Source organism: Tyto alba, unplaced genomic scaffold, assembly GCF_018691265.1.
Source record: "Tyto alba isolate M040663 unplaced genomic scaffold, T.alba_DEE_v4.0 Super-Scaffold_27, whole genome shotgun sequence".
Taxonomy (NCBI): Eukaryota; Metazoa; Chordata; class Aves; order Strigiformes; family Tytonidae; genus Tyto; species Tyto alba.
The window spans coordinates 454,012-470,309 of NW_024881301.1; the positions used below are offsets into that span (position 1 = coordinate 454,012).

Genomic DNA, 16,298 nt, shown 5'->3' on the forward strand with positions numbered 1-16,298 from the left:
TTAGAGTCAGCTGATGTCCTTTGAATATATATCGATTTGCAATGAGAGCAGAATGTGACTCAGTACATTCATCATAATCAAAATAAGAAAAATAATCCCTTTTGTAATTCCACAAATTGGTGTAGGGAGATGATGGTAGCCTGAAAGTGAGATGTGTTGTCCACTGCTAACAAACAAAACAAGTCAGTACTGATAGTGAGAACTGTGAATTCCTTCTTCCTGATCCATGCCATCAGCTTGCTTTCCACACAGTGGGATCAGCTGTAAGGAAGAGAGGTGCATAACTACATGTCTGTGGTTTCTTTTGACTTTCTGCTGAAATTGAAAACAAAGGTGCCTATTGTGATGGTGAGATCTGTGGGATCTGTCATACTTTGTTAGGAACTGGATTAAGACAGCAAATACATTTCACATAGATCATGCATTACAACTGTTCCTCTTTCAGCACTGAGAGCAGTGGGGTCTGAGGAGTTTGCAAATAACTCTAATCTTCAAATCTCACAAGAAAAAAAAAAGAAAAAAAAGCAAAATTAAAGTTGTTGGCTATTTGGTTATTTAATTATCTTTATAGCAACAGCTGCATCATTTGCAAACACTCAAATCTGATTAAAATTAAAGATACTGAATTTACTAGCCAAATATTTCAGACTAATGATCACTGAAATGGCGGTTAGCCAAAATATTTAACAATTTAATTTCTGGTAGTGCATACTGTTTGAATTCTCTAGGATCCACTGCCTCATTAATATTTAATTTGTGATGAATTTCTGAAGTTCTTTGTAGCTAAGTTACAACATCATCAATCTGGTTACTCTGCATTTTTTCTCATGAAGGAAATTGTCTCCTGGGGGATGATAATTGACTACTTGGGTTGGTCTCTGAGGATGTTCAAGGTCTTCCAGGTTCTTTAGAAGCTGCCTTTTCAGTCTCTCTGTCATTCCTGTTGTTCTAACACAAGCTGAGTGTCCAAATGGACTTGTGCTCTTAAGCTACTCAGCTGCAGTGAGGTGACAACTCTCTCGAGGGAACGTTAAAACCCACATTTCAGAAATACATCCCTTGATATGGGGGTACTTGCTCACTTTGTCTGTAGTCCATCTGGTTAAGAAATGTAACTGAAAAAGTGATTACCTTCTACAAATACCTAGGTGAGAACAGCCTGCATGGGTTCTTCTAAGTTTTATTTAGGTGCCTGTATTACTGCTGCTGTCTGCCTTTACTGTGCTGCATCACTTGCTTTTTGCGACAGCTTAGTTCTTTATTTTGTTTTGACTATATCGTAGTTCCTTAGGTCAGGAAATCTGTGTGTGTTTCTGTGTGCGGACACAGACTTACTGGCATAACATGCTCTCAGAAAGAGACAAATAGTTGTTATTAATATGGAATAGCGAATAACAAATAACGGCCTAACTTCTTCCTTCAATTCTTTATTTTTTCTTATTTCATACACTATTTCACTTCTCACATAGTTTCATTTTCAGAAAATGTAACTTTTAATATCGTTACTTTCTTTCATTGTTCTTTTAGTTCACTATGGTAATTTTGGTTGAAGGAGCTGATGCTGACAGACGCACAACCATAAGATAATGTTCTGTATTTGCAACAGCAGTCTAGCAAACATATATGTGGTTTTCAATAGACTGAGAGGTGCTTCTACCTTGAAAACACTACTGCATGCACTGAAAGTAAGATCTTGCAGGATTATCAGATTCTGACATGATATTTATTGCTTGGCTGAAGGATCCTTACCTTGATTTTCTCTGTATGTGTCCAATTCCTTTTTTATTATCCTTATATTTTAATAGTCTTTGTGAGCTCTATGTGTGAAGAGGAATGAAGGGAAATGGAGAGAAGAAGAAAGAGCACACATAAAGCCTGTAGGAGAAATAACTTCAGTGTTTTTTTTCTGTCCATTGCTTCTTCTATGTTTTTTTGTTTGTTTGTTTTTTGTTTTTTTGTTTTTTTTTAACAAGATTTTGGTGGTAGAGCAAAATGCTACCACATACCTGGTAACTTGTATGAAAAGTATGGAAAACAGTTTATCTATGGGGTACTTGGGTGGAGATTTACATTGAGCTTTATGCTTACTCTTTGCCATTACACTAGCTGTTTTTTTTGGACTGGGAAGAAATGTTCCTTCAGAGCTGAGCCAGTATGTGTAGATGAGTCTCCTCTTTTCTGCAAGACTTAGATGTGTGAATGGTAAAGTTAAGTTCAGATTTGTAGGTGACAATGTCTAGCAAAAATGTTTGTTCCTCTCTCTAGTATGCCAGAAAAACAAATAAAAAACCCAGCCAAATAAAACCAACAAAAAAATAAAAAAGCCCCTGGGAAAATACACTGAGGTCTTGTGATGTTCATACTGTCAAGAGACAATCATAAGCAAACCTACTGCAGTGGGTCTTAGATGACTTTACTCTCGTCCTTCCCTGTAGCACCAGCTCATGAGGCATTATCTGATATAGCATCTACCTAGCAGTGTAATTCATGCCTCCCACCCAGTCATGCTAACTTGTATCTAGCTTGGAAATTTCTCTTTCAGCAATATCTTGCAAAACAAGTCCGTAAGTCAAATGGACTCTGAGAGGACTTGTTAAGGAAACAGTGTCTTGGAAGACATGGATGACATCCAGGTGGCCTTCCCAGATGCATTACTGAATTTGTGGCTTCAGTAAGCCACGTTCTTGGCATCTAAAGATTCTGCATGGTCAGTTTTCCAGTTGCTTATCTTGTAGGATCCTGCACTGTGGAAAACCCACCAGTTTTTACTGCACAACAGCAAGAGCTTCATCTCTCTATTAATTCAAAAATAATAATAAAAAAATGTGTTCAGGTTCTCAGTAGTGGAATATTTTAGGCAGAATAAGAGCCTACTTTCAGTCTGAATAGCTAAGTTTTGTACCGAATGCACAGTTAATAATAGTAATTTCTACATTTACAGTAAATAAAGCAAGTTTGTAAATATAATAACCCATTGCATGAATACAATACCAACATGAATAGAATGTAGAACAGAAAAGAGGGTTTATAAGGCAGGCATTATAATAAGTATAGTTTTATGTGTAAATCAAAAGATCTAAAATGTAAAAAATTGCCATGCACTAGAGTCAGCAGTAGAAACAACAGAGCTTTAATCTAAAGTACCCTAATGCAGCTCAAGTATAATCAGGGTTGAATAAATATTCATCACCTGTACTTTATTATACAGTACTCTGAAGAAGAAGGTACAGAAAAAAGTGCAGGGCTATATTAAAATTCAGTTTTTGGCCTTGCGAGTTAGTTCAAGTCATTCATTTATATGCAGCTTTATAGCTAAGGGGTGACCAGTATTGCTGCTCAGAGAATGTACAGTTCTGTCAAAGTCAAAATGCTTCACTGAAGTGGTCAGTTTTGCATGAATTCTATTTGAAAGGGAAAGGTCTGAGGGGAAAATCCATTTCTGTCAGAACAAAAAAGGTTAAAACATTAACTTCAAGCTGATTTTTCTTGTTGACATTTGGTATTGTGCCTTAATACAAAATAACACAGTTGCAACTGAATTCTGAGTAATCAGAAATTATCATGAATTTTTGGTTGTGTTAGCCTTTGTTTTGGTTTGGAAAAGAGCTATGGTTACAATCTTAGATTTGTTTACAAAGTTTTAGTGACCTCTTCAGGTTAAAATATACAGCCATCTGACCTTACAAGAATAAAATTGGACTCTTTCTCAAGGCCTAAGAAACAATTTCTTTTATTTTTTTTTAAGCAACATTTCCCTTTTCCTAAATCTGGTTTCTGGTTGTTGTTCCACTGTCCTCCTCCTGCTGAGTAACAGCAAATATCTTGCACCTTTTAAGTCTTCTTTCTACTCAGGATCACAGAACATGGACAATAGAACTGATGTTGCTAAAGACAATCAGGCAGGAATCCTTTATAAATTTAATCTCGTACCGTGCTCTGGAAAGCCTTTCTTATTCACAAGCTGGCTAATAATAATTAGAGACAAAGCATAGAGAGGAATGCTGCACCTTTGCAGTAAAGTTGTTCACCGCCTTCCAAGACCCTACAAATAATGTTTGTAACGAAAGCACGCTGCATATTCCAAAGACTGGTGTTTGCTCATAGGTAAGGACATTGGGAACTTGGCATTTTAGATAAACTGAGATTCCTGAAGAAAGGGATTTATTCCCTGAGGCTTCATCACCTCTGTTCGTGCACGGGCTAAGTGAACTTGAAGACTGCATAAAACACCAGCTGAGGATGGTTTTCACGGCTTTACTTTTGTGCTTCCATCCACTTCGGTTTCATGTCATTCAGGCTGATTATTTTTGCAAAGTGTCAAGTAACAACAATCGCTAAAGTTGTTCACACTTAATCATTGATTTCACTTGCTGGTGACTCACTCACTCCCCTTACAGGGACCCTTGGGGAGCCGAAGTGAGATATCTTGCAAGAATATTGTTTCTTTCAAGAATTCTATTCTTCTGAGCCTCTGTTAATTAGACACATGTTACTACAGTTGCCCTAACTCAGAGGTAGTTAAGGGGACTGTTATTCACTGGGCTGTTGAATAAAGCTCATAGGTTTTTCTAAGGTGAAAGTAATTAGCTCAGAAACAAGTAATTTCCAGGTAAGAAGGTGAAAACCCTGTGAAAATAATTGATGATAGGACTACAAATTTAAACCAGGTCATCTAGTTCTTGGTGCTCTATCTAAAACATAAGATTATTCTTCCTTCTGTGCTTCAAAATGTCATCCCATTCATCAAGTTAAATACACGGTGGAGTGATGATACAAGTGAGTTCTAGCCAAATTATTTCCCTTTTGAGTTTTTGTCATTGTAAATGACAATATTATTTCAATAAGCTTTCATATTCTTTGTAACAATAACAAAAATTTTGGACAGTATTACGGATATTCATCAGATCCTTTTAATGTAGGTCTGATTTACAAATTGTTTGTTTCCTTTCTTCAGTAGATAGATGAATGCATTATTGGTGAATAAATGTTTCCATTATTCAATTAGTTGCATAGATAGTCAAATAATGTTTAATTATATGACCTATTCACATTTTTTCATCAATTGATACTAAAATACTCATGAGTAATTATTTTCATTATTCAACCATCTCTTTAACTGATCAAATAATATTAAGTTAAATTCAGTTATTATCATCAAATGAAGCAATGAGTAATAGAGCATTGTTTTTCATTATTTGCTTCGATGTATTTACCTATGTCATGAACCTGTTTTGAGATGTTTTCTGTAAACTTAAAATTTTTTGTATGTTCATCCCATATTTCATATTGAATTTAACGCTAAGAAAAACTCAGACCAAGGAATAAACCTAATGGGCTGGAGGAGAAAAGAAGTACTGCAGCCATCACTTCTCCACTGTTGGTATGGAGATTGACCATTTCCTCTGAGCAGTGATTCTGCCAGTGGTTTAGCACATGCTCTTTTTTCTCCAATATAAAGAACTGTAGACAACCATTCCAATAAATAGACTCTCAATATTTGTATTTTAGTGATGTTAATGCTGCTAGTTGGAATTCATTGTTCAGCCTAAAGGCAGATTAATTTGCAAGTTAGTCTTTTTTCTTTTTCAAGCCAGTTCCCTGTGGTTTTCCACCTCTGTTTTTATTTGGTACCTTTTGCTTTCAGTCTGACACGGTGTTCAAAAACCAGTGCTATAAATATGAAAGAATATTAGTATAAGCACAAGAATGCTGCAGTGCACTTGACAGATGGAAAAGGTTTACAGTGAATCTATCATTGCCCTATGGTAGAGAACAACACTGTTCATAGATTAATGTTCATTTTATTACAGCCATATCTTACCCTCAATCTGGGTGTAGAACTCTCTCTGAAGTCATTTTGATCTCTGCATCGATCAAGGGTGGTATATGACACTTAGGGCCACATTTTCAAATGTCGGCACTTGGCATCTGGAAATCCTGTACCTAAAGTGTCCAAAATATCTATTTATATGTACAAATACGGGTCTTTACAGGACATTTTAATGAGTGAGATAGCTAGGCTTATGGGTTTGAAAAATTCACTGATTAACTCTGTGAGTTAAGTTCAGGTACAGGCTTAAACGAGGTGTGCCCGATTTAAACCAGTTCTTCAATCTTAATTCACAACTGAATTCATAGCCATTTCTACTTGACTGTACCATTTTACTAGGATAGTGCCATCCTCTTGCTGAGTAGTTCAGGATAATATCTATTACACAGTCGTTATATGCATATGTGGTTATATATAAACCCAGTTAGTGATACCACAGTTCTGAACAAAGTCTTTGGGTCCTATGAAGTCTTACATAAAAATTATTTCTTAAAAATTTTGTAAAATTTGGGAATCTGACTATTTGTATTATTTAGATGCAAGTAATTCCTGTTTATCATTGTTGCTGATAACACAGATCTAAGAAAATATCAGTAGAAAAGGGGTCCTTGAAGCAAATCTGTGATAATCTCATACTTTATAGCATACAGTCAAATAAAATAAATAACAACAGTTTTGTCCACACTTGCCCAGTATGACCTCTATGCTTTGTGAAATCAGCAATGACATAAGATTGTATTCTTCTAAATTGATATTATTAGAAAAGTCCTCTAATTGTTGAGATTTGAGAGAAATAATTTACTGTCAATATAATTTCCTGTATCTCCCTTTGTGATGATGTAATGAAGTTATTATAGTTTGGCCCTTCAGCCTATGACAGATTGAATTTTCCATGACTTGATGATGTGACAAAGTCATTGCTCAAAGGCAAATATACTTTGTAACTGATAAACTAATGCAAATTAATTTATACTTCAAGTGAACTTTATAAAAAGACATCTTAGTTTATTTTTTAACTCAAATTAAAAGCCAGGCATTTCCATAATTTAGTGGTCTCAAGAAAGCAGTAAATACAATCTGTGATGTGAAAAGAAGTATGACTGAAGGATTAGGGAAGTTTCAGAATGTTAATCTTTTATTTTCTATACTGTTGGACTATGAAGATGACCAATGTCCTTTTAAGAAACTTGAGCTGTATCATAGGCTGATTTAGGACAGAAGGAAGAACTGGATGCAAAAGTAATTTTCTCTTGTCATGTTCATACAAAGAATATGTGACTTATTACTCTCAACAACAAAAGCTTTACCCAGATCGTCAATTCACTTATTTCATTGCCTTTAGGCCAGAACTCTGGACAAGGGTTTGGTGCTGTCACATATCCTTTTCCATCTCATTTAAGTGATCTGGCCTCTGTTTTGGGAATGCATTTTTATTGTGCCGTTAAGCCCTGTGTCCCCTACATGAATATTTCATATATCTACTAAGTGCTTTCACTGAATATATTAGCCCTTGGTTTTTTTTTTTTTTTTGTTTTGTTTTGGGTTTGTTTTTTGGTTTGTTTTTTTTTTTTTTTTTTTTTTTTGTCATGCCTGTTGCCACAAATAAAATGGATATACATGAATAATCCTTTATGGGATGGGAATTTTCAGATGCCAATAATAGCTACTTTGTCAGGTTTTGGCTAGGGTATTGAAAATGTTTAAACAAAATCTGTCCATCATATTACGTAAGCATTTTTCTATTTATATCTGACTTTACCAGTCCACAACAAACACAATGAGCAATAAATGAAGCAATGGCCAAAAGACACGTTTATGACTCGTGCAGATGCCAAGGGACCATCCTAATATGGGCACTGCTTGGCATTTATGCTAGCAACAGACCAGAGTGTAACTCTTATTTGACAGTATTTTTTAAGTTCACAGTAAAATCCCATAGACTTTACTCAATGTAAAGTAATATTCAAGTTTCAACTGACTTATTCCATTTAATATGACAGATATCAAGGGGCAGGCAACCCTGGCAGTTCAAACTAATATCTTACATCCCAAGCACAGTATAAACAAGAACAGAATTTGTCCTGTACCCTGGTAAAAGGAAAATGTGTGAACGTGCCCATTTGCTACTATTCAGACTTCATCCTTTTCACTGGACCTAAAATAAATTAATATTGACTTCAGCCACACCTATTTTCTAAGAAATAAACTTGGCTATGGTCACAGCAAAGAAAAGATTCATAACATCATTTCACCCATGCTTGTGATGGCTAGAATATTTCCCAAGGGTGAATCTGCTGATGATTTATGCAGATTGCATCTATTGAACTGAAAATACATGTGCATGTCCCACAAGAGATTTTGAGATAAAGATGGAAATGGAGCAATGAATGAGTTCCTAAGAGGCCATGTTTTTCTACCTATGTAGAAACCTCCTTCCCAGGTATATTAACCAAAGGTTTAAAAAGAACTAAGGGAATTTCAAGTCTTCTTTTTCTTCTATTCACATGTTGGAATAGTGAGCCAAATGTACAGGTGTTCCAGGGGTTGTTCTTGGACTATCTGGATGTGGAGCATCTGACAGATGATCAGATTTACATAAGCTTTCTATCGTGTTAACTATTTCTTATTTCTAAGCATAGTTACGTATCCTTCTACTGTTGGAAACAGTGCCAGTCTCCCTCTTCAGAAGGTGCTGCAGGAACCACCTCACCATTATTTAAAATCTTGGTAGTCTTCTCTGTAAAAGGAAATTGCAAGTCTTGGAATTAACACAATGACCTTACTAATGTGCAGCTCTGAAATAACCTATTTCTTTATTTCTTAGCTACACAGAAGAAAGCTATGCTAACATTCTGAGTACTCCTCTATCAGTACAGAACAACTTCAGATGAAGTCAGTTATATGACAATACTTTTCTGACAGATAAAATACATTGTATAAAGTCCACTTATGCTGATATGAACTGCTTGGTTGGTTCCCTGTTCTTCTGATGAGACCAGCCTCATTTATTCCACAGGCAGAACCCCTTCAGCAAGAAGTTTATGTGAAGCTGTATGGTAGGATGCAATCCTTTGTTAAACAGAGAGTCACCTGAATGAGATTGTTTGACAGAGAAGAGGAGCCCATATATTTACCACCACACATGTTTGGAATTTATTGATATCTCTACTTCAGACTGGAGTTTTGCAACCAGTTTACACTTAAAGCTTGAAGCATGTTGAGTTCAGTGGAAGCTTTTTTTAATGAAAACCTGAGTGCTGTGTCTCAAGCCTTAGGTGTTTATTTGTTGACTTTTCAGAATTAAACGTGATAAAAACTGGTTTTAAGGATGAGGAGAGGCTCCAAATCACCAAATGACATTTTCATCTATATGTTTTATTTTGTATTTGTTTTTCAATCATCTGAATATTAACATTTGATTAGCAGCTGTTTGTTTAAGAGAGCATATCAGGTTATCTGGCTGGAGATAACAAAGCATGTTTTCCATAGAGGCTTCCAGACTAGAGGCTACACAGATGTGCCTGAGTTAAAAGGATCTCACTGTCTACTTTGAGAAGTGTAGATGGCTTCTGTATTTAGAGAAAACTCATCTGAAGCATCATAAAATAAAATGTACGGAAAATATAATATTCCATAATTAAGATTTCTAATGAATTGCCTTGTTAATCCATACAGTGTATGCATGTTGCAAAATTTTCCTGGCTTAATTAGTGCACTTGATGATTATGTTTATTTCCTGATGTACACACTGATTAAGCATTGTCCATACACTGAGGCTTGACGCAGGATCAGTCTACAAAATAGTACCTAGTCGTTTAACTGGAGACTCAGAATGCAAATAGATCAACTTATGTAAAATTAAATTAGTTCTAATAGAACCCATTTTGACTGAGCAGCTGGTGACACATTATAAACAGAATTCTCTTGTTATGTGAAATAAAGGGCTTCTGTTAACAGATGCATATATACTTTTAAGCCACAAAAAATGTCATATTATGTTTAAGGTCTAAAGTTAATGAAAGAAAATAAATTCTGGGCTTGTTAGGTAACACTTCTGCATTGCATCTCAGCATTGCTATTTGAATAGTTTGTAACGTCAGCTAGTGTTTTGCAATGTTCCATGTGGGAACTTAGAAGTGAGTAACTGCTAAATCATTAGTTTCACAGATAACATGTTAAACCTGTTCTCTTTAACAAGCAGTGGCTATCAGCTGATTTTTGAAAAAAAAAACCGAAACTATTAAGATGTTGGTACTGTCCCTTATATCTTAATTATTTTGTTCTTTTAATAGAAAGTGACTACTTTGTCTTTATTATGCTTTGGGAACGTGATTTCATACTGGTTATAACACTCAAACTAGCCATTAAGTGATCATGGTGTGCTGTTCCTGGTCAATACTTGACAATGAACTGCACTTTTTTCCTAGGAATGCTGTCAGCCACTCTGAAATGTGTTAAAGTCTCAGTGACAGGCCTTTTCTTAGTGACAGAAGGTCTACTGGATTGTATGAATGAGGTAGGTGTATTTTAAACTCCTGGATGTATGGTTTATTTATGGAAAGTTTAAGCCTCTAAGACAAAGAACAGAATAATTTCAAAAGGACTAAGTAATTAAGCAAGTGAGTAAGACATTAAAGGCCTAGATGTGCATTTGCTGGCTTTAATGGACTGAAGTCTGATCATGGTTTTATTTGAAGATGACCTTTTGTGGAGAAGATGTTAATACTGGAGTTTACAAGCTCTCTGATTCTTGTTGTATTTGACAGTGTTTACTCCACCAGAATTTCTGTCCTTAACTGACTTTCTAAATACAGCAGCATGCAAATTAATGCATATGGATACTTGAAACATTATAAAATTAGTCATATCTTTAGTAAGTTATTTAGGAAAACAATCAAATGCTCCATTTTTAGTCCAAATCCTGGCGCATTTGTGATTTTATTTTGTTTTTCAGTCAATGGCACCTACTAAGCAGAATTAAAAATACGGTTGATCCATTCACAGTCTAGTAGTTTTTTATGGCTTTACTCTTTTTTTTTTTTTGTTGTTTTTTTAAGATCAATGGACTCTATGGAGTTAGATGTCTACAGAGCTTAAATCATAATATTTTAGGCAACTCTTGCAGAACCTAGATGAATATAGATAGATGCAAATCATAGTGGTTTAAGTCTCTAGTACTTACTATAATTTGAATAAATGGGCGATAAATCTTGATGCAAAGAATTGCATTTGTACTTAAACTGGTGTTTAACTGGTGTTAAACTGGTGTGGATCTTATACTACAATTGTTACTTCTATTTGACAACCTGGAAGATAAACTAGCTTCAGTTTTCAACAATGTCATCTGAATGTACATTTCTTCAAATATCTATATTTTGCAATTTTTTGAAAAGGGAAAAGGACAATTTTTTTTTCATTTGATGGTCTTAATTTTTTACGCTCATAACATGGATCATGTTGGTTTTGGATGGAAATGGGAATTCAATATGGAATGTATACAATCGGACACTTCTTTTACATTTTCCACATAAAAATATGTTTTAGTTATATTATAAAAACTTTTGAAACAGTCTGTATATAGAACTGATTTATAAAGAAAAAAGGTATAATGTGATCCATATATGTTTTAATGCTTTATGACTAGAAAATGGTCTTTCATATATTTATTCACACACAGATTTGAAGAGAAAGTCAAGTTTTACTCCTTGTTCAGATCCGATAGATTTTTTTTTTCACTTTGAATGCATAAAACAGAAAAATAATACTCTTCCTAGATATGCAAAAAGGCATGATTCCAGTTTTCATTGCTAGTAATGTAAGAGCACCCTTTTGAAGTGTGAAATGCCACATTCCTGTTTTCTGAACAATATTTTTAAACAATAATATTACTGGTTTCAGTATTATTTGGTAAGGATAAGTTTAGCATGGAAGACAATACTCTGAATACATGGTAACAAAATACATGTGTTACATGTTTAGGCAGTAATGTTAGGAGACTCTACTGAATCGTGTCAAAATGCAGTGTGGATTATCTTTCAGACCCTTCAGATGATAAAATATGTTTAAAGTAATTTTTTTCTTCAGATACTGTTCTTTATTCCATCATTTCAATTAATATGAATCTGTAAGAATTAAATTTTTAAACTAATTTTCTCCATGGTAACTTAAGGTTTTAGTACTGCAGAAAGGAATTAAAATACATGAGTCTTTTAGAAATACTCATTGGTATATTATAGTTCTGCTCCAAAGAGTTTTCAATCTATGAGAAAAAAAAAAAAATGTCTTTTTTACAAGTGAAGTTGTTTGCCTAGTGTCCCTAAAACAGTGAGAGACTTTATACTCAGTAAGTTTGCTTGTAAGTATGGTAGGTCTTAAATATAATTCCTTAATGCAAAGTTCTTAAATTTGGAAGGATGCTCTGACCTATCAGTATAATGAAAGCATTTAAAAGTGTTAGTTTCACTAATCATACACATAAGACAAATGTTAGTGTGGTGGGTTTTTGCAGATATTAGTAGCAATGGAGTAATAGGTAAGAATGGAGTTCAATCTACATCAAAGTTTTGGAGAATAGGGCATATGTCTGGATTCATGTACACTTAAATCTTTGCTCCATGGATGTCTATTTTATCAAATTTCATCTCTTTTGCACTCTCTTGAAGACACTGGGAAAAAAAAAATCTGACTTTTAAATATTTTTAAAAAATCTAAATTTATGTTTACATAATTTCATTCTTTTACTTACTGTGGGTTAAGTTTTTCAGCAGCCTTTAATGGTGGTGAAGCATCCAGCAAACTAAAAACATTTAATGCTGGTTAAACCTTTGTGCAGTAAGAACCGAGGCTAATAATCTCATACCTGGGCACTGGTTATTATGATCACAGTTTACATTCCTGACACTGTCTCTGTGGTCTCCCCCATTTTATGCCCAGAAAAAAGAAAATCAGCCAGCACTCATTTCAGACTGAAATTTAAACAGCCAAAAATCATTCTACCGTTAAGCAAGAAGACAATACAAAGCAAGCAAACTAAATCCAAATATGTTTAAATTGCTGCTTTAGCCTGCATGGCCTTTTCATGTGATTCATACAAAAAGAAAAAGAAAAAACAAACTAAATTAGGATCACAGCTCTGACAAAGTGCAAAGCTTAGTATATTTTCCCTGTTTCTAAAATGTATCAACTGCAAAATGTCGGTATGTTAGATCAAAATTAAAACCACATGAAGTGAAATATCAAACTTCATGTTCAAAAGAGCTAAGAAAGTTCCCAAGACACAACCTTAATTTAAAGAAGCAAAATAACACGAAGTCACGCAGAGCAGTATTCTCCTCCTCTCCTTGGAAATTCACAGCTCTTTATTATGGAAAGGCAGTAGCCCCTCTGTAGTTAGGGTTGCAATCAACTTCCATTATAAAACCCTATTTTAGCCCCCTGTAACTTTGGCTTGAAAAATTGGAATACAAATTGCCATATTTTCTCCAAATGAAAAGAAGAATAGATGAGGATTTTTTGTTTATTTGGTGAGGTGGGAGGATTAGGTTTTAATTTTACTTTTTTTTTGTGTGAAATTGAGAAAAAATTGCTTAACAGTTACAAAGTTTAAGTCACTAAGAAAAAATTACCCTGATCCAAAATTTTTCCTTTTTTTGTTGCTACCACATCTGCCCTTTTTAGCTGAAACTACTTACAAGTAATTTAACAAAACAGTCTTACTGCTTTTTTTTTTTTTTTTTTTTTTTTTGGTCTATTAGGAGGGATGGGAATAACTTTTCTCTTGGTGATGACAGTAACAATATTTTGCTGATGACGTCTTGAGACGTAGGACTGGGCAACCTGATCAACATGTTCAAAAGCAATGCATATCTGCTAGTGTGGCCTATACCTCAAAGCGAAGTATAAAGCACGTGTTGATCTACCTGGAGTTTTTTGAGCAAGTGGTTAGTTTCTGGAGCTCTCCACATATTCTTTGTTGAAATTTCCAGCACAGTGGGAAGGAGTGAGTGTTAAATGAAAAGACTGCTTTTAGAAAGGCCAAAAGAAAATATATACTAAGTTAGAGAGGGCTACTGACTGCATTGTAGAGATTGCCTAATGACACTGTGGTGAACACTAGCCACTCCCAGCATTCAGCCTTATTTATCATGCTTGGCTCATTTCCTAGGATTAGGTCCAGAATAGCCTCTGGCCATGTAGGCTGTTCAACAAACTGTGTAAGAAAAGAAAGCAAGCATAGTCCGTGGAAACATACTTCCTTCTTTTTTTCAGATAGTTGTTATCCAATTCTGGATCTAAGCATTTTAAATTCTTTATGATTAAAGACCTGGCATTCTTGCAGTTCTCATTGATTCACTGAGAAAAAAGAAAACAATAATTCTTATGTCTCTCCCTTATTTTGTGTAACATGTTTAAAATGTTTAAAAAGGGTTATAGTACTATTTCCGTTCTATTCAAATGGTCTCTTCAGTGTTAGAAAGAACAAGGTTTTTCTTCCCTGAAGGCTTCATTGTATTGTGTCTAAAAAATTGCATGTGTGTACTTATGTGCTGATATAAAATACTCATTTGTGTATAGATACTTGCAACCAGAGATTATTTTGGATATACATATTTATAGGGGTTTGGACAGCCCTAAGTTTGTTGCACACTGTGTTACAATATTAAGTATTGTAATTATTTACTGTATTAGTACAGTATTTTAAAATGCTGACAAGATGCATCAGAATATAAATTCAGATCCAATTGTGATCATATACTCCCCAATATTGCATACACAGGTGAATCTGACTGTGGGTTCTTTTCACGCACTGCTTAAGATGTCCATGTGAGATCGCTGTGTGTCTTATAGTATATTTTGGCTCTTTGAACATACTATAGTAAAGTTATTCAAAGTTTAGAAAGATTATTACAATATTATTTTTTTAAAATACACTATAAATTTAGAGATATTAACAAACAGTGAAATCTGAAAAGGTTTTAAAAAGATAGTAGAAAAAATGTGCTAGGAAGATGGTTTTCCTGAACAAATCAGACTGGTTTAGGTAGGATATATCTATAAAATAAATCCTAAAAATTTAGAAGCAGAAGGAAAAGTATTGATCCTGTGCCAAAATACTTGACAGTGAAAGAAGGAAAAAGATGCCAATATTTTCTCTCTTTATATTCGCACAAGATATTTTAAAAGATTCTTTTTTTAACTGGTTGTTTTCATTGTGATAATTAGTGTTCAGACCCATTTAAATTTTTCCTTGCCATTCGGAATTCTTAAAACTCAGGAACACTAATCTCACTGTTTCTACAATGTCATTTGTCTTCTCTTTGGATAATAAGTATGTGCTGCACACAAGCAGATAGAACAGAAAATGATGTGCAGGATTTCCCTGAGGGAAGCGGCTGTCAGGGATCAGGTAAGACATTGCTGGGAATAGCTGCTGGGGTTCTGTGTGTGTTGATGAGAGAGCAGCAGAAGATGTTGCCTAGGCGCTTTCCCAGGACATGGCTATCATAATAAAAAACCTCTGGACAACAACAGCTGGAAGCCTAGGGAGATCTGAGGACAAGAATTTAGGCTGAAACACAGGTGTTCAGCAGATGAGTGTTTACCAATTGACTTCTCTAATCTGGAAAATGGTGGTATGTAAGCAACAGGAATAAAGGCAGGAGCTTGCCTGCAGACATCTCCAAATCAGAGAAAGGGTGCTTCCTGAAGAGAACCTGGAATGCTCCTATTCAGAGGGCCATAGGTGGGCTTCAGTGAAAGGGCTGTAAGGAAAGATATGAAGGGAACTGAGGGAAAGACACAGTTTCCACATCTCAGTATATTTATACAACTATGTTGAGTTTTGTACTCCTCAGAACCGCACGGACCATGAGAAAAGTGAGCTTTGTAATAAGATTTCCGGGGCTCGTTTGCTCTGTTGGAAAGAATGATTTTCCCAAATAAGATTTAGTCTGATGCTACAAATACTCATGATGAAGTTTTCAGAAGCTAACACTGGAGCTGTTAGAGGTGTCACACCTACTTCTAACAACATTTGTGATGGTGTGTGAAAGGTAGGAATGACACGTGCAGACACAAATAGATACAATAGGCAGCAATCAGATCAATAATTTAAAAATCAAGTTTTCTAAGCTGAGGTTGACCTAGAGTCATTTTGCTTTTTGAGTCAAGACTTATAATAAACTGAAAACTACTAAACTATTATATGATCCAACTCAAAAGAATTTTTCCAGCTGATCAGCTATCTAAATTGCAAATGAAAATTTGGTCGTATCCATGATAGAAAGTTTCTTACCACAGCAGCAATATCATTATTGGTTTTTTTTTTTTTTTATTTATGCATTTAATAATACAATGATTAGGAGAAAGATGTGTTTGAGGGCTTTTTTTAATTAGCAGCAAGAGCTGAGAAAATTTGTTACTCTTAATATTTAGCCTTATTATGGGATTTTTTTTGAAAGGCTTAATT

The 16,298-nt window shown here is 34.8% G+C and overlaps 1 protein-coding gene across 9 annotated transcripts in view; it reads left to right on the forward strand.

Moving 5' to 3' along the window:
* The window catches only part of ST18 (ST18 C2H2C-type zinc finger transcription factor), a 167,133-nt gene that overhangs the window by 47,456 nt on the left and 103,379 nt on the right, over positions 1-16,298 (forward strand). For 3 of the 9 annotated variants that reach the window (XM_033001109.2, XM_033001119.2, XM_033001110.2), the window contains exon 1: positions 10,326-10,346. The exons of 4 other annotated variants lie outside the window; for them this stretch is intronic. In XM_033001109.2, the coding sequence (XP_032857000.1) occupies positions 10,338-10,346 (9 nt within the window). In that variant the 5' untranslated portion in view covers positions 10,326-10,337. Of the gene's footprint in view, positions 1-10,325; positions 10,347-16,298 lie in introns of those variants that run through there. 2 more of the 9 variants (XM_033001116.2, XM_033001117.2) reach the window with 1 other exon arrangement.